Genomic DNA, 20,704 nt, shown 5'->3' on the forward strand with positions numbered 1-20,704 from the left:
CATTGACAATATTTTCATAGATTGTTTGAATTATATTGACATTTAATTCTAAGAGATCTCAGTTATTGTCAACACAGTTTTTGTCACTACTTAGAAGTAAATTATCAATAAACCATCTGAAAAGTCTCATGTAGTCATAGCTTTAACTGATCACACGTGAAGGCCGGGGACTGCAGCGGTTGAAAAAGCTTTTGCATTCATTCTGAAAAAACGATCAGTCATCTTCCGGGTTTGTCTCCTCATTTTCTCGGTGCCTTGTCGCTCACCTGCTCCGGACTTTGGATGACTCCGCCCTCCCGTCTTGTGACAGCGGCTTGCCAGAGTGGGTGTGCTCGTTTTTGAACAAGGATTCTCACTCCTAAAGAAACAGGATGCTGACGTCGGCCACCTCACCATATATGAGCAGATGTAAGCACACAAACACTTAACTTCTTTAAAAACCAACTCATCACATTTAAGTCAATCCGACCCAAGACTCACAAAAGACTGAACCAGAAAGGCAAGGAAGCACATTAACACATCCCCAGTGGGCAGCAGGTTAATCATTCATAAATTTTTAGGTCATTTCATCTGTTAAACTTTTGCAAATTCACAGCACTTGTGAACAGGAGATAGCATGCTATTTAGCTGCACAGCAATGTGCAGCTACAAAGGCAATGTTGGGCCAGCACATTTAATTAAATTTTACTCCCAGTTTCTTTAATGGAGGATGTCTACAGTTAGACACAGCTGTATACCTTATTACAAAGAGAAGTGGATGCATTACAGTGTCAAGAGAAATATTGACCATAACTAAAATACTCTTGATTGTTCTGAAAATTCAACAGAACACCAAGCTTGACATACCTCACAAGGTAGTTAAACACTGTGCAGCATTTTAACATCATCATGTTACTGATCAGCCAGCCTTTAATGTGACCGACAACATCAGTTAAATACATATACATATATGTACTTGAAGTCTCTCTTCCTTCCCCTTGCCATGATGTGCATAAATAGAATAACATTACATCAGCAGTTATAAAAATATAAAGAAATACTGGAGTGCTCCCAAATTTCTTACTAAATTAAAAAATATGAACTCCACTTTTATGAATTCATGTAATCATAAATACCATATAAGCAAGTGAATTTGTGAAACTTCCGACCCATGAACGCAAGAATGAACCAGTGTGTTTACAATACAGTCAGCAACACAAGATTTGCAACCATTAAGAGACCTATATTTTATATTCACTGTTCCAAGAACATTTATGCTTCATACTAAAAGCAAACAGATAACATGTACACGGCCTCTCCTTGGTTTCTGGAGTCCAATAAAAGCCAACTGTGAAGATATTTTTATATGCAAGTATCAGAAGTTACAGGTCTAGATGCGAGTAAGGAAGCCCAGATTGAGGCTACTCGGGATCTGGACGGTGTCCAGAGCAACAGAGGAAGGTGTGAACGGGAGGGTGACGGTGAAGATTTTCTTGGCATCCATCATCAAAGTGGATGACTCAGCTCTGTCTTTCAAAAGGTTCTAAAATGCAAAGCAAACAAACAAAGCCAGATAAAGAAAAGTTACAAACATATTAAACATTAACATAATAGTAAAAGAGGCTTTACTCACTTTAATCGTTGTGATGAATGAAGGTGACACTCTCTCTTCAAACTCAATCACCGGTGTGTACAAGGTCAATACTTTGACAATCTGTCAACAATAAACAACAAAAAACAAAAGGCAATCAGAGCACAAGCAGGATAAACTGTCTACAGATTAACAAAGCTGAGTCTTAACTGATGGTCAACCTGCGCTGTGGTGAGGCCAGTGCACATGTTGCAGATGGCTTGGGCATCTGCTTCAGTCTTTTTCTTGATCTGTAGAAGCTGTGCAGCCTGTATGAGAGGCTCCAGAGTTTCTTTTGCACCACAGTCTGTCAGCTCTCTCTCAGCCAGCCACTCCTCCAGCTGCCATACATTGTACCTGAACCCAGAGAAACAATACAGATTAAGCTCCATACTGCCCAGGTAAGTTCTTCCATCATTCTTCTATCCAACCACAGAAATTAAAACAAATATAAAAAAACAGATATGTATTATATTACCTGAAAACTCTGCCACCTTTATGGTTTTGGCAGTGCTATTTGTTAACCTCATATTCAAGGGTAAAGGTCAATTAATATAGTCTTATGTTAGGATCAGTTGATGCCCTCTTCATGTTTTCTCTCTGGTGAATGCCCAACTCAAATCAAAAAGTTGTCTCAAATGGTATTACCTTACATTTTGCTCTTTGAAATAAAGCCCCTAGATTTCTCTCCCGTCGTTCTCCCAGCTGGATCTCATTCAGTGTGCCATCAGTGACCTTGACATTAGTTTGGGTGAACCTGGCTCCCCTCAGACCCCATCTTAACCATCTCTCCTGAGTTACCATTGTGCATTTGAACTTGTTAAACCATATGAACTTTTTTCCAAATGTGTTTGCTTAAGAAGTGGTGAAATGTGTTTAAAAACCTCCTTTGTATTATATCTGGAATATTTATATTTCATGTAATGATGCAGCTATAAAATAATAGCATCTTCTTTACCTGGACAGCCAGGTAAATTATATGCAGTACGTGATCAGTCTGTGTCAAAAGGGGGAAACTTCAGATTAAAATCAAGGTCTAAACATATAAGGCTAATGTAACATAACTCAGTAAGATGGGACTGAGGTCTTGTGTTTGAAATTCATACCTGTAATTCAAATACGACAAGCAGCCGTTTATTTTATGTCTTGACTTTTGAATGCTGATTGATGATAAAGCAGAAATCTTGCCTGATATAAATAATAGACTATCATTTTTATTTTTTATTTTTTATCTTCGCTCTCTTTACCATCTCTTTTTGTTTTTCATGCCCAGTGTGTGTTTGGCTGTACCTGATCTGCAGGCCTTTACCCCAGGAGCACATGTCCTTCCGCAGCAGCAGGTGGTTGAGTGTGACCGCACAGATGATGTAAAACTGCTGCTTGACCACCTGTTTAATGAGGTCTGAGTCCATCCCATGCTGACTCATGGTGGTGTGGAAGAGGCCAAGACGCTGCAGGAGGACCTCCATTGTAACAGCCCCCTCTTCTGAGAAACTGGTGCTCCTCTTCCTCAGGCCTGTTGGTTTGGACCCTAAAACACCCTGGATTGTCTCGTTCTCCAGCATGCTCGAAACTACACATAAGACACAAATTGTAGATGACAGACTTAATAACATATGTTGTTACTTGTTAAGTATCATTAGATTACGTCTCCTCACCTATGAGGTGCTGCAGGATGTCCTCCATACATTTGATGAGTTGACGGTAAATCTGAATGGCCAGATCGCCAAAGACCTGCTGGTACTCTGATAGTTCAAAATTGGTCAAGCAGTGCTCATTCTGCTTAGCCGTGTTGTGCACCATAAACACCTGAAGTCCACAAAAGTCGCACAGATATGTAGGATTAATTAAGTTCTATGTACAGCTACATAAATAACACTGGTATACTGGCAAACTTTCAAGCTTACCTCATCACCACTGTACTGCTTCAGACAGTGCATTAACCGGCAGGTGTTAGCCAGCCAGAAAGACACCACTTCAAAGTCATTTCCTCTCCTCTGCAGAAAGATTATAAAAATTAAATCAAACTAAAAGCGTCACTTACTTTAATAATGCAGATTTAAGTTATATGCTGCACCTTGATGACCCCTTTGATGCTGCTGATGGTTGAATTTAGCAGAGTGCTAACTCTCTGATCGTCATTCACAATGTCTGCATATCGTACGCACATGAAGATGATGTAGGCAGGAAGGCCTGGAGTGAAGCTGACAGCAACGCCGCGAGGCTTCAGATCTTAGCAGATTGAACCATTTCATTACAAAAAACATCAACCACATTTTATTATTTCCTTGAACATATGTTTGTCCCACCTATGACCAGATTCTTAAGCAACCGGCTCTCGTCACCCTGCTTGTACTCCAACATGCCCTGGTACTCCTTCTCCTTGCGGGTGATGTTCACTGCTCTGCCAGGAGGACTCACCACTGAGCGTCTGGTCTCTTGCTCAGTGCTCACTAAACACAGCAATAACATGAGCAATGACAGGATTATTGCTAACATGCTCTTAAAAATAAGTGTAACTATGTACAAACTCAGTTCTTTGTGGTTACCTTCAAAATCTTCAACCTTTTTCATGTAAAACTTAAGTTGTTTTTTCAGCTTTCTAATGGTTTTGTCTTGTTTCTCTTGCTGTTCCAGAAGTTCCTAAAATTACATAAAAATTAAATGATTACATTATTATTTTAAGGCTAATACATGGCAGAGAGGTGTTTGTTACTGAAACTGTGAAACTAAAAGTATTACTAATATTATTATTACTACCACTTTACTTTAAGGCAGAGTGATAGATGTTGGATAAACCCACCAGGTTCTCTCTGGTCAGCCGTGTAATCTCAAGCTTCAAGCTTGCTTCAATTCGGGCATCTTCAGGCAAAAGGAGGCTCTGAGCCAACATCTGCTGCTGCTGCTCCTTTTCATCCTTCAGCTTGTTCATCTCCTCTACCAGCTTCATGTACCTCTCATTGTGAACCCGTTCCTGCTCGTGCATCTGGTACTCCAGAAGCCTGCAGGATGGAGGGACAGCTTTCAATGGCCTTGAACATGAACTTGCTTTAATAAGTCCTGACTATTATTACTTCATTACCTATTTGTCTCTTTCAAGCCTTCATAAGCCAGCCACAGCTCTCCATCTTCATTCAGTGTGTGGATGTCAGTGGATCTGAGCAATTGGAGCATCACAACATGAATTCATTGCATTCAAATTTTTCAGGAACATTAATATTTCAGCAGAAACCAGGAGGTCTTACTTGTGAACATCTTGATATGAGGGGATTTCACTGAGATCCAATTTCACACCTTCTCCCAGTGCAGAGTCCTGCAGGTCAGATCAATATTATATCCCTCTAATTACTGTTCATTATACATCCATCCATCCATCCATTCGCTTCCGCTTATCCTTTTCAGGGTCGCGGGGGGCGCTGGAGCCTATCCCAGCTGTCATAGGGCGAGAGGCAGGGTACACCCTGGACAGTTCGCCAGTCTGTCGCAGGGCCAACACACAGGGACAGACAACCATTCGCACTCACATTCACACCTAGTGACAATTTGGATTATCCAATTAACCTATCCCCACATTATACATTTTAATGAAAATACAGTGTTTTTAAATGAATGTATTTCCATTTCTTTTAATGGGAATAACAACAGTATCATTCAATTTTTCACCTTGTGTTTAAGAGCCTCTTGGCGCACCAAATGCGACCGCAGGAGCAGCACCTCCTCTTTCCTCATCTCCAGCTCCTCTGTGGAAGAATTGAGTTGCTCCAGCAGGACTTTGTAGGGCAGAGAACCAGGGGCAGGGGGCACTAAATCACTGTTCTCATTAGTCAGAGACTTTCGCAGCTCATTTAGATCCTGCTTCAATTTCTTGTTCTCAGACTCCAGTTCTTGTCGCTGCATCGAGACATTTAGAAACAAGAAAGACAAAAAAAACAAAAAGAATCAATAAATATATTTTGTTTATAATCATCTTTCAGTATTTCAGTACAAAGAAAGGTTATTATAGACTGTGGTAATATGTTAAAACTATTTGTGGGCACTTTATTTCTGGTATGCTGAAACTGAACCACAGAGCATCACACCTTCAATGTTTCCAAGTCCAGTTCTGCTCTTCCACTTGTTCTCTGTTCCTCGACCACCTTTTATTTAGAAAAATATCAATAAATAATAATAATAAATAAAATCACCAAAACCCTTTAAGAAAAAAAAAGCAGCTATGTATATTTTGCAATTTTACATTTTTGGAGAGAGAAAAATTGCATTCATACTTTTGCTTTTTCTTGCTGGTCTTCCTCTCGTTTATCCAGCTGCTGCCATAGTGACTGTTTCTCCTGCTCCAGCTCTTTCACTCTCCTCTGAAGCTTCAAGAGGACTGGCAGGTCCACTGCAGTCTGGGTCTCATCCTAACAAAACACAGCAAGCCCTGGTTGATCTCTTTAGAATCTAACTAAGAATGCTGCACTAATAGGATTATAACACAGACAATGCCAGAAAGAAATCTTCCCACAGATGATCTGAGGAAGGAGCATCCAGTGCCTAGAGGAAACCCACATAGATAACATGCGAACTCTACCCAGAACCGTCTTCTGAAGTGCCTCATAAAAACGTGTTACCTGTAAAATTCCTCGTAGTACATCCCACAAAATGCTTCACAGCCACCTCAAAGCTGACAGACAGGCGAGTATTTCATACCTCTGTTTGTACAGAGCTGTCTTCACCCTCAGTAGAGCCTAAGCTCTGACTAAACTCAGATGAGTTACTGCTGTAGTTGGAGTCTGTCCTCTTCAGACTAGATTTGCTTGAAGTCTAGGTGAAAATGAAAAAGACAACATGTCATACAGGGAATAAACATGACAAGCATTCCTATGTTTGCAGCACTTAGTCTTTGTCTAGTACTTATAGCTGGTTTTGGTATGCTCTGTAAGTCATTGTGACCATGTAAAAACTGGTCATGGTTTGTAAGTTATGCTTGAAATTCCTAATGTGTGTTTGAATACTAAGTATAGTTCCTCACAGTGTTGAGATCCATCTGTTCCTTCAGGTCTCTGTGCCGCTCCTCCAGATGCAGGTGTTCGCTCAGCAGACTTTGGTATCGAGAACGTTCCTCAGTCAAGTCCTGCTCCAGCTGTTTGGTGTTCTCAGCGTTGGTTTGAATCTCTGGGTCAAAACAGTTTTCTTTATGCATATTTTTTTTCTAAATGTCAGGAATTATTGATGACTAGTAAAGGCCTGACGGTAACCGTTTAGTACCTGTCAGCTGTTGCGCTTGTTCAACGATTTGCTTGTTCAGTTCATCTACGTCATTTTTAAACAAGTTGTTCTTCGTGTTAAGTTCATCTACCACCTGATTGTGAGAGTGGACATAATCATCAGATATTATTTCTGTTCATTCTTTGGAAAATGACACATTTTTAAGGTCCTCTTGCCACCAAATATATGTCATATAACACTCTTTATTCAACATTTACAGTAAGGCAACTTGTTATTCTCTATAGTCTGAGGTGTTATGGAATACAATATTATCTCAATTGCATGTGACATTGTGTCATTAATCTACGATGTCACCTTTTCTTATAATTAACAGGTATGAAAGGAAGTCAGGTCAAGGTTTGAGGCAAATCTCGAAGACTGGAATAACGGCTTACCTGCTCTGTCTGCTCCTTGTAGACCTTTGTCTGCTCTTCCAGGTCTTCCTTCTCTCTGCGGGTGTTTTCCAGTTCGTGCTGGAGGAAGGAGAGCTGCTCCAGCAGTGAGGGTAGCCTCTCTGCTTTAGCTCTGGTCTCTTGCTCTGATCTACGCAGGTTTTCTATCTCACTGCTCTGTCTCTCTATCTCCATAGTCTGAGCTTTCTCCGTAACACTCAGCTTCTCACTGAGTTCTCTGTTTTCCTTTTGCTGCGGGAGGGGGGGGGTACAAACACATGCTGTTCATGTGATATGACAACTCCCAATGAACTTTTTTTCTTGTGACAGAGTAATCAAATACGTACCTCGTACAAATCTAGACCTCCATACTCACACAATACCCACCTGCTCATTTATCTTGTGCTGCAACTGCAAAATCTTGTTCTCCATGCCAATATTGAGCTTCTTGAAGTGCTCCACAGAGCGTGCTTCTACTTTCAGCTTCTTTAGTTCCCTCTTTGCCCTCATGCGACGCACACAACTCTGCAGCAGGATAATGGCTGCCAGGATGCGCTTGTAATGCTGTCTGGCCAGCCAGCCTTTCACCCACTTCTGAATGACTATTGCCTTTTTCTCATACATCAACTGTGAAAACAAAGAAGGGCAAAAGCAAGTCCATAACGTCATATTTAAAAGTGAAGTAAAAGACTTTCACTTAAAAAAAAAATACAGTTACTTGTACATAGTGCTTATCATATATTTAAAAAAATTAAGTCTGTTAGAAGTGCATCTCTGTCTTACACGAATAATCCCAGACCATTTCAGTTTCAAACATCATTAATTACAGATTTTAACTTGAGAATCATATAGAAATAGAGCGAGCAGACATCCTTCTTTATGTGGGTCTGCACTGTGTTTTTCTTTCTCGTAATGAGAGGTTTTCAAAAGTCACTGCTGTAAGGCAGAAGCATTAAAAAAAATAATCTGGCTTTCACTGAATGGAAGTGAGGGCAGGCTTGGGTTTCCGGGGGCTAAAACCCAAGGCGGAAAACAGCTCATCATCACAAGGTCACAAGCCGCACTGAATTCAATGAAAAATACCACAATTAAAAGGAAGTTCAGCTACAACTAAAATCAGGAAACTTCTAATAACTGTCTGTGTTCTCACAAGAAACTTAAAGCTCAAAACATATACCACTTGATGGCTACAGTGATGATTACCAGCAAAAACAGCTATTAAAATAATCATTTTAAATCTTACCCAGGAAAAAAACAGAAGAATACATAAGAATAAAAAGACATAATGCATAAGAATTAAACTTTAGCTTATTTTTATGCTCACTGCATTGACTTAGTGAAGGGGTTGGGAAGACTGCCTTTAAATATAATGTATTCAGATGCTAAATACGTCTCATTTGTAACATATCCCACATTATTAGGCAAAGATGCTCTTTTTCCCATATTTAGTTTGTCGGTATATGGTCAACTTATATTGTTTATTTTTTTGTTTATTGATTAGCATTCAAATCTCTCAATGAATACAGAAGAAAAAAATAGGTAGGATATAGTAAACGTCTAAATATCAACATGATGTTACCTTATGGTACTGCTTTCTAGCCATGTGAGCCCTCCAGAAGCACTGAACAGTGATAGCTGCAGAACGCTGCTGCTGGTAGAGTTTCCTTTTCGACCACATTCGCACATTGCGCTGAATGATAATAGCTGCTCTGGTTTGCAGCAGAAACTTGGCATAACTGACAGAAAAAAGCATTTCAGAAATACATCTAAAATATCCATAAAGTTTCTAAAATCAAACTTCTGCTCTTGTTTGGCATCCTCACTTACCAGCGTGCCTGGTGACCCCGTACATGTTTCTGAATAGTAATGGCAGACTCCCTCATCCTCAGGTACTTTTTGCGTGCCAGCCAGCAGCGAATAGTCTTCTGGATGGAGACACAAGCCATACGCAATTTGTCCGAGCGCAGCTTCTCCAAGAAAGCCACCTGGCCAGCTCTGAAGAAGATCTTGTTTTTGCCAAACTGGTATTTCCCCTGGTCCTAAAACAAAATTAAAAAAAAAACAAAAAAAACAAACACACAGTCTAATATGTATTACATCACATTAAAGTGAGCCTGTGAAAGCTGATTTTATAAAACACACCCATACCTTTATAAGTTTTTCCAGGAGATTTTTGCAGGCCTGTTTTCTATCAGGAAGCAAGTCCTTTTGCTTCATGAGAACCCGATAGCGGCTAAAAAATTCCTGATAGGTCCACCTGCAATAATCAGATCATAAATTATATCTATAATTTATATAGGATTATCTATTGCAAACATTTTTTTAACAGCTTCTCGTGGCTGTTTGCTCTGTATCAGAAGTGCTTTCTGATATGCTACCTTGATGGGAAGCCTGCTGCTGAGATCCGGATAGTTTCGAGGATGCCACATGCTCGAAGCTGTTGTACAGCCCTCACAGGGTCCAATCTTTATTTAAAATAACATAAGCGCACAACCTTTAATCTGTTCTTGTCGAACATAGCTGTATGAAGAAAAAGTGGGAAACAAAAAAAAACAACAACAAAAAACAAAATCTGCCTCACGTGAACGGAGCTTTATGGTCATTTGGTTTGATGCAGCGCACGTAGTGAGGAGTTGTAGCATTCAGTGTTTCCATCAGCAAATGCAGGGACTGTCGAAACTGAATAAAAAGACAAGAATGAATTCTTCCTAAGAGAATAGAAAAATACAATAATTAACATGGTCAGTTACTATAAATTTCCACATTAGTTTTAATTCTCCCCCATCATGCAGTTTCTCTACAAGGATCCTAAACCGACTTGAACCTGAACAGCTGATACAATGTCCACAATCATGCATGCTCTCCAGGCTTTGAGAACAGGGACTTCAGAACTATCAAACATCACATTCACAACGCTTCTTTATAATTTAACAGTTATAAAGAAGGGCAAAATAAACCTTAAATATGAGGACTTTAGTGAACATGGAGTACAAATCAACAGTTAAATCAAAGCATATCGGCTTCTCTGTCTGTTCTGCACAAGCTGGTTATTACAGGTTTAACTAACACTGTGATAAATTCATCTTTACAATGGTTATGCTTACATAATGAGACACTGTATAACTTTACAGAATTCATTAGCACACAGTTACAAGAAAGACCAGCTAAAACCCTGCAATTCTGTCCAATGTCATGGTCGTCTATAGTATGAGAGTTGTATGAGTGGAAATGTCAAAGTTCCTTGGGGTAGTTGCCACTCAACTGGCTGTACATCCAACCTTTATGCTGAGAAGGCCAGAGAAGCCTGGGTTCCACCCCAGACCATATTCTTCATGCCTCCCTCACTTTAACCCTAATTTCCTGTTTGCTCGTTAATGTTCTACCAAAATATAAACTGAAAAAAAAAGGGGGGGGGGGGGGGGGGGGGAACAGTCAAAGAGTTACCTGTGAGTCATTTTCTCACCTGCAGTCCAACAGTCTTCTTAGTATCCTTCTTAGCTGATCCAGCCCTTCCAATGCTGCTTGTAAGTTTGTTAGAAGAATTTGCTGCCTTCTCATCATCCTCAAATAGCTTCAGCAGCAGATCAAACTGAAACAACAGAAGTAATCAGTGAACAGCAGATGGCAGCATTTTCAATGCGGACAAGTGTGTACTTCCTTCAATAGTTATGCCTGAACAATTCAAGGGTGTGTGCCCACAAACATACGACATTTGATCTTGGCTAAGTGATGCTGAAATTTAAACCTTCTGAATACTTTTACACAAAAAAACAAAAACACCCCCTGAATATTAGCAGAAGTGAGAATATAATAAACAACAGAAAGTTTATAAATTCACCTTGCTCTTTTTCAGCACATTAATCTGTTCTTCATTGACTGTGTCCTTATTTTTCTCCAGGAAGCCCACACACTGATACTCCACCTAGGCACAAAGGACCAGGTCAGACTGTGTTCTCTCACTAAAAGAGCAAAGATCATATTCACCCAAAGCCTGAAGCAGACTGAGTGGTATGGCTTCAATAAACAGAATCATATGAATCAAACATTTGTGGGAAAGGTATGGATTTTGACTTTGCAGACAGGTACAACTTCACTGTTTTTAGTTTTGCTTAGTAAATGAGTCACACATCCGTCTGTTTCCACACTGCTTGTTCTGTTCAGGATATGGAGAGCTGGAGCTAATCCCAGCACACACTGGGAAAAAGCATGGGTTTATACCACAGAGTAGTCAGTAACCAATGAAGTCACAAGTACACACATTTGCACACACAAGCAATTCAGTTAAAGTTCATTTGAGACACCTGGAGAAAACCCACGAACACACAACAGAAAGAGATCCTGAACCCTTCAAGCTGAAGCAAGGGCACATTAGCGTAAGCCATACAATTCCTTTTCACCTTGTCAGCAAAGTGGTGGATGATGAAAGCTCTATTTGACAACCTTGGTTTTTCAAAGTGAGCATTCTGCTTCAGGAGGGTGTTGTACAGCTTCTGTGCCCATGTTTCGTCAGATCCTTTGGGCATCTGTGGAAAGAGGAAGAGCTGACACATCAGTTAGTCACGGCATTACTCATAACCTCCAAGCACAGTGTGGCGGAGAGTCTGAAAAGCAGCTGGACACACTTCTGGTGGGAAGAAAATAAACAAAAACAGCATTTTACCTTACACTCCTCATCCAGAAGGTCCAGGACGCCCAGTTTGGCTTCGATGAGATTAATACAAGGCTGATTGTCATAGAAGTCAATCAGTGTCCAAGGGATTTCCTCTTTCATGTACTCCTCTTGTTCCAGTTTGAAGACATGCTGGAAAGAATGGGAGCTAAAAATGATTTACAGGTACTGTATGTTTTGACAAAAAAAACAAAACATTATAAGATAATAAGATCTGTCATTATTGTTCAAAATAAATAAATATGTAAAAACAATTTGAAGAGAAAAAGACACATACCAGGTTGAACTGTTGTTGAAGCTTTTCATTGGCATAGTTGATGCAGAACTGTTCGAAGCTGTTGATGTCAAAAGTTTCAAACCTGAGGAAAAATACAAAGTTAAATTAAAAACAAACATATCTGGTGAACTGCAGAGTATAAACAGAGAAAGCTAGTGTTCAAAAACAGACCCGTAAATGTCGAGCACACCAATGAATGAGTGCTGCTTCACTGTGGATTTTAAGGCACTGTTGATACTGTCCACAATCCAGCTGAAGAGTCTGGCATAAATGTGTTTGGCTAGGGCATCTCGGCCATAGATCGCATTAATTTTGGGAACAGGCTTAACAAAGGTTTCCGTGGTTGTCTTGAGCTTCCTGTGGCATAACCAGTGGGCCATTTCTTCGCAAGGCACTCCCATCAGGTCACAGAAAACCATCAGGTGGACATCATCCTGCTGGAAATACATGAATAACATTGATCTGATAAAGACCTACACATCCTCAAAGCAACATTCATACAATTATATATTTTTTAAAAATTGTATGTTGTGTCCTGTGAAAAATAATGTTTACCTTTATGCTGCATCTGTCTGCTGACTGGTCTTTTACCTCCACATTGCTAAGATGAAGAATAGCTGACAGAATTTGGTAAATTTCCATTTGATCACTTTCCCCAATTCCTACAATCAAGACAATAAATGAGGATTTTTAATGTCACTGAGTCCAAAACCAAGACTGTACAGATGAATGACAAATGAACCCTTGACCCCTATAGTGAGGGGATCCCATGTTTCTATAAGAGGGGGGCTTTAGTTAATTGCCAGCATATAGCCCAATTTAATCTCAACTGGGCTGGACAGAAAACATGTTTACTTAATGTGAAGAAGTGCATGCATGTTCTACAATGTTTGCATTTAAGGAACCACATGAAGTTCATTTCTGTAATGTTTCACATTATTCACACTGGACCTGCAAAGCACAGAGAGTACAGTTTGTGTAACTATTTTACTGTGTATGAAGCAAACAACTTGTGGCCATCCAAAAATACTTTCTGCACAATTTAATATCATTCTTTCACAGTGTTCAGATCACTCCATCAAAATTGAAGATATCATGTTATCCAGAGGCTGAATTAGACCTACTGGCCTGCCAGTTCTAGGCCCTGGGCAACATGTTTGATGCCACTGCCTTAAAGCAAAAGTAACTCCAACTCAATACGAAGTTATTCTAAATTATCATCTTTACAAAGAAACATTTTTCCCCCAAAGGGAATTGTTCTTTCAGCAAGAAAATGGCCAGACTCGTTGGATCTCACGAGTCACTGAAAGTTTTGAAAATGAAAATAATGTGAATTAAATGTTGCATCCTTCCCACTTTGGGCTTATGTGTCAAACAAAACTCTATAACACAATCATCAAACGATCTGCTCTACATGCACATGTAAACCTTACTAAAACACAGCAAACACTCACCTAACAGTGAGAAAGACCTACGGGTATTGCACATCTCTTTGGCATCATCCACTCCATCTATGACTGGGCTCTGACCCTGGTTAGTGCAGTGGAAGTCATCTGCGCAACCTTACCTCATTAGTGAAAGAAAATACTGTATTAATACAGACAACTGTAATTGCAAAATGTTTTATTTTTATTTTTTTAAATGCCTAAAGGAAATTTATATTTTAGAGAATTGCACACCTAACCTGAAGGCTTTGAACTCTGGTAAATGTGAAGAGGCACATAGCTGGTAGAATATATGGTAGTTCCTTTCACTGTGGGCCTAAAGTTGTGAATACAGATGTAACATAGTTACCACAAAAATGTACCACAAAGAAAACTTAGTAAAATTAGGCAGAAATTCAAACTAAATGTTGCCTTAAAAATAGCTGGTGTTCTCCCAGACAAATCAAACAGTGGGTTGTTTATGGTTCATTGTTACTACACTGCACATTAAACACTGTTACACAAACATTACAGTGCTTTAAAATAGCTCACTTTGGAGGAGAAATGCTTCATATAAAAATATTAAATATTCAAGTAAAATCCAAAGAAATGAAATTTACCTGAAACACAACTCGAGACTTTTCCAGTAAGTAGGTTCTCATGTTAGCCCCAGTTATGCAATACTTTGTGTCAAACCCAATCTCAATGTATTTTCCAAAGCGGCTGCTGTTGTCGTTCCTTGTTGTCTTGGCATTTCCAAGGGCCTACATAAAATATAAAAAGTTTCAGTTCAACAAGTTAAAATAAGATGAAGCTCTGACCATGGACAGGGAATTCTGATGTAGATGATCAGGCATGTGTTTGGCACTCAGAAGTGATAGTTGCAGGGTTTTCTGTAAAGGTCCCAGTCTGCTGTTCTGGATCCTAATCTATTTTTAATTTATTTGTCTTGCTGCAGTTGTCATGCTCAAACAATCTGTTAGTGCTTAGTGGCATAATCAAAAGCCACGTAGGCATCAGGGTAGATCAGATTCAACCCACGCAACGCTGTGTTATTTCTACTGTGACAGGAGTGTTGATCCCAACAGTGAAAGGGTATTTCTAAATTAATTGTTGCAGAGACATATAGACCACAGGCAGAGAAAGTTGCATCATGATTTACACTACAGTTGCAATTAAATGAAATGAAAGGGTAAATAAGTTTTTAAAAACAACAACAAAATTGGACACAAAACTGAAAACAATGACACATGTACAAATTTAGTGTATAACATAAATAACATCAATATACGTACAGATGTTCAGTAACTTTTAATATCTTCTATTTTTGTCCTAAGTCCTTTACCTCCATGATGGGACTGGATGCAAGAACTCGCTCCTCCACATTGGCCTCTCCAGAGGAGCTGACTGTTGCAAAGTAACGCATTGCATACTTGGCAGAGACGGTTTTGCCAGCCCCAGACTCACCACTTACTATAATGGACTGATTTCTTTCATCCCTGGATGAAAGTGTCATACAGACTGAACATTAGTAAGAGGAAATACAAAAGAATTTACTTGCTTTAAAGTTTAACATGATATGTACTTTGAAATGTCAACACCTGGCCATCTGTTTGTATGCCTCCTCTGCAACTGCAAAGATGTGGGGATCCATATCCCCCATGTTTTGTCCGCTGTAGGCATTAATGATGGCAGCGTCATAGATGGGCAGTCTCTCATACGGATTGATGGCAACCAGGACAATTCCTAAAAATCAACCACAAGAAAAATGTTCACTCTAAATTACAACATCATGAATTGTCTAAAACTACTTCTTCCCATGTATTTAAACTCTACCACGGCAAACAAGCTGCAAAAGCAGACTGGTTATCAGATTGTTAAACATATTACTCAAATTTGGTAAATGAAAATATATCAAAAGCATTTACAGTGGAACCAAAACAATTTCACTTTCTTTGTATCCAGAAATACATAAATATGACAGAAATTAACAAACATGAATGAACATCCGTCTCTTAATCCGATAAAGCTGATAAAATAGTTGTTTTTTTTTGGGGGGGGGGGGGGGGGGGGGGGGGGGGACAGCTTGGGTACGACAAATGATGATAAGCCCTCCACTAGAAAGAAGTCTGTACATATATATAGTATGTGTATATACACATATGTGTATGTATTACTTAAACTTGCATTGTTTCTGACAGCCACCAGAGGGTAAGTAAAGTAAGTAAATTTTTATTTATATAGCACCTTTCAAGATAAAAATCACAAAGTGCTTCACAGAGAAGCTAAAACATAAAAACAAAAACAAAAAATCAACCAAAAGCAAGTTTAAAAAGATGAGATTTTAGAAGAGACCACTGAGTCCACAGATCTCAAGCTCAAAGGGAGAGAGTTCCACAGTCTGGGGGCCACAGTTACAAAAGCTCTGTTGCCTTTTGTTTTCAGCCTCGTCATACCATTATGGACGAAAAAAGACTTGTGAAAGAGTCTGGGAGAAAATAATCCAGGATATGCTCACAATGACTTCTGACTGGCACGTCTTTTTTCAATGAGTATGTTGTTTCACAGTTAGAGCCACACCTTGCTCATCACATCCACACACAGACAGTGACTCTGGCAACCAGAGACCCTAGAAAGGGACGACATTCGTCATCCATAATTTGTTGCACAATAGCTATATTTGTAATTTTGTCTCTGTATACCACCACCAGGGACTTAAAACAATCAAGATCTGACTGAAGCATAAGCTTCCAGCTTTATTTCAAGGAGTTAAAAAATAAAATGGCAATAACTGTTTTAGAAATTTTATCAACTTTTATTTTCAAGCAGGGCTAGGTGAGGCCTGTACCATCAGTGTTTCAAGACAAATTGAGACGACATATTATCTGAAGTGAATTCAACGTTGAATTTGCATATTATAGCTTTTCACTGTAATTTTAAATATGAGGCTCAGAGAGATGTCAGTGCAAGTAAGAGAGGAACTCTTTAGGCTGGGGGAAAAAACTAAAAATAATGTTATGGTGTGGCCATGCATGGCTGCCAGTGGAACTGGGCCACTAGTGTTTACTGATGATGTGACTGCTGATAGCAGTAACAGGGTGAAGTGTGCAGGGCTGTACTCTCTGCTCAGATTCAGCCAAATGCACCAAAACTGATCAGACAGAGTTTAATATTGTAAATGGATAATGACCCAAAGCATATGGCAAAAGTACCTCAAGAGTTTTGTAAGGCATATTCTTGTCAATGTCTTCAATTCAGTGTCTCCAGTCAGACACCTGATCTCAACCCAAAAAGAGGATGCTTTTATTTACTGAAGACAAAACCAAATCTAGAAAGATCCACAAACAAGCACCAGGATTTTCAACCAGAAATCAAAAACAATCTCTATTGTTAAAATGACTGTTAGTTTTACAATTAACAATTAGCTCTGAAAAACGCCCCTTTGATTAAAGCTGAAAAATTGCACTTCGATCCCATCTTGATTGTTTGAAAATTTGTTATATGAAAATCCACAGGTGTTGTTGGTGTTGAGAGGCAATACTTCAAAAGAAATGTGGTTTTATCCAACTAACTATGGATCTGGAACTATATGACAGGGTGGTAAATATATTAGAGGCTTACCTAAACTCATGCAGAAAACAAAATATTCACAGAACTCAATGCAGTCCTGTAAAAATCTAAATATGCTCTTACTGATGGTATAGGCATTAACAGGGTAAAAAGCAGGTTCAGCTAATCAAATGACCTGTAGTTAACTGATCATCCACAAGTATGACCACCATAGCACCATATAAAAAACAAACAGAGCAGCACAAACACCTGTAATCAACTTTGAACCATGGTGGTGGAGGGGTGATGATTTGGGCTTGTTTGCACACACAGGATCTGGTCATCTTGGAGTCAGAGTTCACGATGAACTTCTCAGTATACCAAAATATTCTAGAGCCAATGTGTGGCCCAGGCTGCCTACAGTCAAAATAAACGTTGTTTTTCACATTATTGTAGGCAACAGGAGCACAGGAATGTCCACTGGGAACCAACCGCCAGCTACAAGGTGGTAAAATCAAGTATCCATTAGCTTTCACTTAATTCACTTATTTGAAGTATCCTGTATTATATGGTGCTGTGTTCCTTTAAAAGCGACCTGCAGCACATACATCAGCATAACGTAGTGCAGATTATGTCAGAGTGTACAGTGAGCAGAGCTCCAAAGTCTACAGTGACAGTGATAGTGCGAGTCAAAGGAAATGTCGCTCATTACCACAGTATGTGTAAATCAACCTGGAGTCGATAAAGCGCACTTTGAGGTTGTGTAGCACTGCTGGCTCATGGAGATAGCTGAGAGCTGTGAGGTCATTCTCCCCCACCAGGATATCTGGGTTTCTTAGTGGTGGCAGGTTGTTGGTACGTGGGTCTATTTTGTGCTCCACTTTCTAGAAAGACACAAAAAGGTAGCAAAACACGAAGAAGAGAAGAGAGTAAGTTGCTTCCACTTTTAGGGAATGGCATCACCAGGTGTGCCTAATGATGAAGCTAAAAAGCAGCCACTGTGCTCCCCCTGTTCATGTTCACTCACGATAAAGCTTTGGCCTCATTTTCATACCTGCTGTGCATGCCCAAACTCGACATCATAGCTGCAGGCAGCAGCATAGCTGAGGATAACTCTTTCACCACATAATTTTTCCTATTTTCCACCTATTTTGAAGGCAGCAAATGAATTTGTTGACTTCTTTAAGTGTTTTTTAAGGATTTTTGTGCGCTCATCAAACAACTCAGCTGTCTCAAATAATCCTTCAGGGCACATAGAAATTTATGAGGCTCTGTTGCCAGCATTCCTGCAGAGAAATGTGCGCATGGCTCTCAGACAGAAGATCAATGTCCATTTCAGTGCCTCTATGTGAAACTCTTGTGTGTCCCGTATGTACAGTAGTTGGTATTTAATTGTCTCACCGTGCCATCCTCCAGCTGCAGAGAGAGCGTCTGGTCGCCAGGAGTGTAGTCTTTGGTAAGCTCTGCTGATTTCCACACTTCTGCTGCATCTGGGAGCCATACACGGGCATACTGAGGGGAAACGGGTCAGAGCCATTCAACCAACCATTCACTTACAGAAACCGTACAAAAAACTACAGCATAAACATCAGTGACAGGAAAATTGAAGAATAGCAATTATGAAGCATTCACTCATATCATCAGCGCTGACACAGTCTAAAGGTCTGATTTAAAGACCTTTACTAAATGAAGAGTTCTTAAACTCTTCATTTAGTAAACTCTTCATTTAAGCAGACACTCCTATGAGAAAAACGCCATACTTGACCCAGCTGAGTTAGTTAAAAGTTAACTAACTCAGCTGGGTGAAGCTGGATACCTGATAGTCAAATTCAAACCTACCTTGGAGTAAAGTTCAGCGGCTGCCATCTCTTTAACGTCCTCAGTGAGCCTGCTCAAACGTTTTCCTACCGCGAAGAGAGGCGCCGAGCATTTTTACTGACTCCCAGAGTAGAATGCCATTAACTTTTCTCCTCTCCTCCTCCGCTCTCTGGGACTCCGAGCGCCTAGCGGAGAGTGGGATTCAACACATGCGCGTGCTCAGGCACGGTTTGCTCTCGTGCGTCTTGCGTGCCTCCCAGCGGCCAGCCTCAGCCCGCGAGGACAACGCCACACTGTAACCGCGGAACTACTAATTATAGTGGAAAATATTACTGTTTCGAAATCATTACTTGTCCACAGGGAGCATCACGGGGCACTGCGCAGAAGATCACATCTTCTTGTATTAACGAACTGTTTTTGCAGGGCAGTGGAAAATGTATTTAGACGGTTTTTTTCTGTGCCCGAGTAAGATGTGCTGTGCATAATGTGACCTTTCACTTACTTCATATCAGTCTGCTTCTTAGATATGAAGAGAACATCACATTATTAAATTACGTTAAAATATAGGAAATGTTGTTAGTCAAAACACATTTGAGTAGGGCTGCTCGATTATGGCAAAAATGATAATCACGATTATTTTCACTGAAACTGAGATCACGATTATTTGACGATATTTATTTAACCCTTTAAGACCTACCATAGAACCAAGTCCACCAGAGCTTATATTATTTTTTTTACATGCTGTAGTGCCATTTGTGGGAGCATTTCAAGTTGCTATACATCAATACAACTGTTATAGCCCATATTTTAATAATATGTATGCATTAAGTCCATAGTAATTACATAAATTGCAAAAAAGTGCAATAAACTACAAAAAAAATTGAAAATCGCTTTTGTTTTGTTTACATATATTTCTACTTGGAGAAATTTAAGAGGTTTATCCCTCAAAACTTTAAATACAATAAAGTTGCAAAAAAATAGTTTCCCACCACAGGAAATTTATTTTGAGTGTCTTCATACCGTAGTTTTATTTTGGAGATACAGCAATTTTTATATACTGCAGGAAAAACAAAAAACAATCCTATGATGCAAATTTGCAAAGAAAACAGCATGTGCATCATTTTACTGTGGGAAGTGTTACGAACAGCTGATAGGAACGGCAAAGCGTGTTTCTGGAATATTATGTTTTTGTTCCTGCAAGCGCTTTTTATGCAATTTTTGCAAAGCTATATGTGGAAACCGTGACCTAGGACAAGCTGATGGCATCAGATGTAAGTACAACTCCTCCGGTTTCATATGCAAAACAAATTATTGCGCTAGCTTACACGGTTCAGATTCTACAGGGATTTAAAAATAGTTACGCAAAACGGAGCGTGCTGCTCTGACCGGCTTTAAAGGGTTAACAATGACTTTAAAAAAATAATATAAAATAGTGTGCAACACCACTGAAGTTTTTTTTTATTTTTATTTTTTAACTCTTTTCAACCAACGGCAGTCACTCTCCAAATAACTTCTGCTTAGCTTTCCGAGCTTCCCTCGGGTCCTCTTAATCAGCGGTCTCCACCCTTTTTTGCGCCACGGACCGGTTTATGCCCGACAATATTTTCACAGACGGCCTTTAAGGTGTCGCGGATAAATGAGGGAGGGGCTAATAATCGGCTCAGTCATTTTTAATGATCGTTGAAAGCCCAGATCGTAATCGTGATTAAAATTCGATTA

General features: G+C 39.6%; 1 protein-coding gene across 4 annotated transcripts; it reads right to left on the bottom strand.

Moving 5' to 3' along the window:
• Positions 1-1,369: 1,369 nt before the first annotated feature.
• On the bottom strand, positions 1,370-19,064 carry LOC146628032 (unconventional myosin-Va-like). 4 transcript variants are annotated; one of them, XM_085359274.1, is made up of 40 exons: positions 19,007-19,064; positions 18,569-18,679; positions 17,880-18,051; positions 15,220-15,364; positions 14,964-15,117; positions 14,239-14,382; positions 13,874-13,955; positions 13,649-13,756; positions 12,750-12,856; positions 12,366-12,631; positions 12,195-12,276; positions 11,909-12,049; positions 11,646-11,771; positions 11,087-11,170; positions 10,712-10,837; positions 9,830-9,927; positions 9,627-9,713; positions 9,397-9,505; positions 9,076-9,287; positions 8,828-8,984; positions 7,636-7,875; positions 7,252-7,500; positions 6,857-6,950; positions 6,621-6,763; positions 6,299-6,412; positions 5,881-6,009; positions 5,689-5,745; positions 5,273-5,500; positions 4,855-4,922; positions 4,692-4,766; positions 4,413-4,611; positions 4,159-4,252; positions 3,919-4,062; positions 3,687-3,841; positions 3,517-3,606; positions 3,268-3,418; positions 2,900-3,182; positions 1,792-1,966; positions 1,613-1,693; positions 1,370-1,522 (listed from the first exon to the last, which is right to left on the bottom strand). In XM_085359274.1, exons 1-40 carry the CDS (start codon positions 19,031-19,033, stop codon positions 1,370-1,372), a joined length of 5,460 nt encoding a protein of 1,819 aa, XP_085215400.1. In that variant the 5' UTR covers positions 19,034-19,064. The 4 variants fall into 4 exon arrangements, with proteins under 4 accessions (XP_085215400.1, XP_085215398.1, XP_085215397.1 ...); XM_085359272.1 differs by having other exon boundaries at positions 5,875-6,009; XM_085359271.1 differs by having other exon boundaries at positions 5,875-6,009; positions 6,299-6,404; positions 6,604-6,763.
• Positions 19,065-20,704: the final 1,640 nt, after the last annotated feature.

Source organism: Diplotaxodon limnothrissa, linkage group LG7 (genome assembly GCF_057381915.1).
Source record: "Diplotaxodon limnothrissa isolate DT_005_m linkage group LG7, D_limnothrissa_male_GT1.1, whole genome shotgun sequence".
NCBI classification, from domain to species: Eukaryota; Metazoa; Chordata; class Actinopteri; order Cichliformes; family Cichlidae; genus Diplotaxodon; species Diplotaxodon limnothrissa.

Coding starts and splice junctions, on each gene's coding strand:
- LOC146628032 (XM_085359271.1), bottom strand. CDS start 19,033: ATGGCAGCCGCTGAACTTTACTCCAAG. Junction 12,277..12,365: donor GGTGTGCTCGACATTTACGG/GTCTGTTTTTGA, acceptor ATTTTTCCTCAG/GTTTGAAACTTTTGACATCA. Junction 6,764..6,856: donor ACAAGCGCAACAGCTGACAG/GTACTAAACGGT, acceptor GTTTTGACCCAG/AGATTCAAACCAACGCTGAG.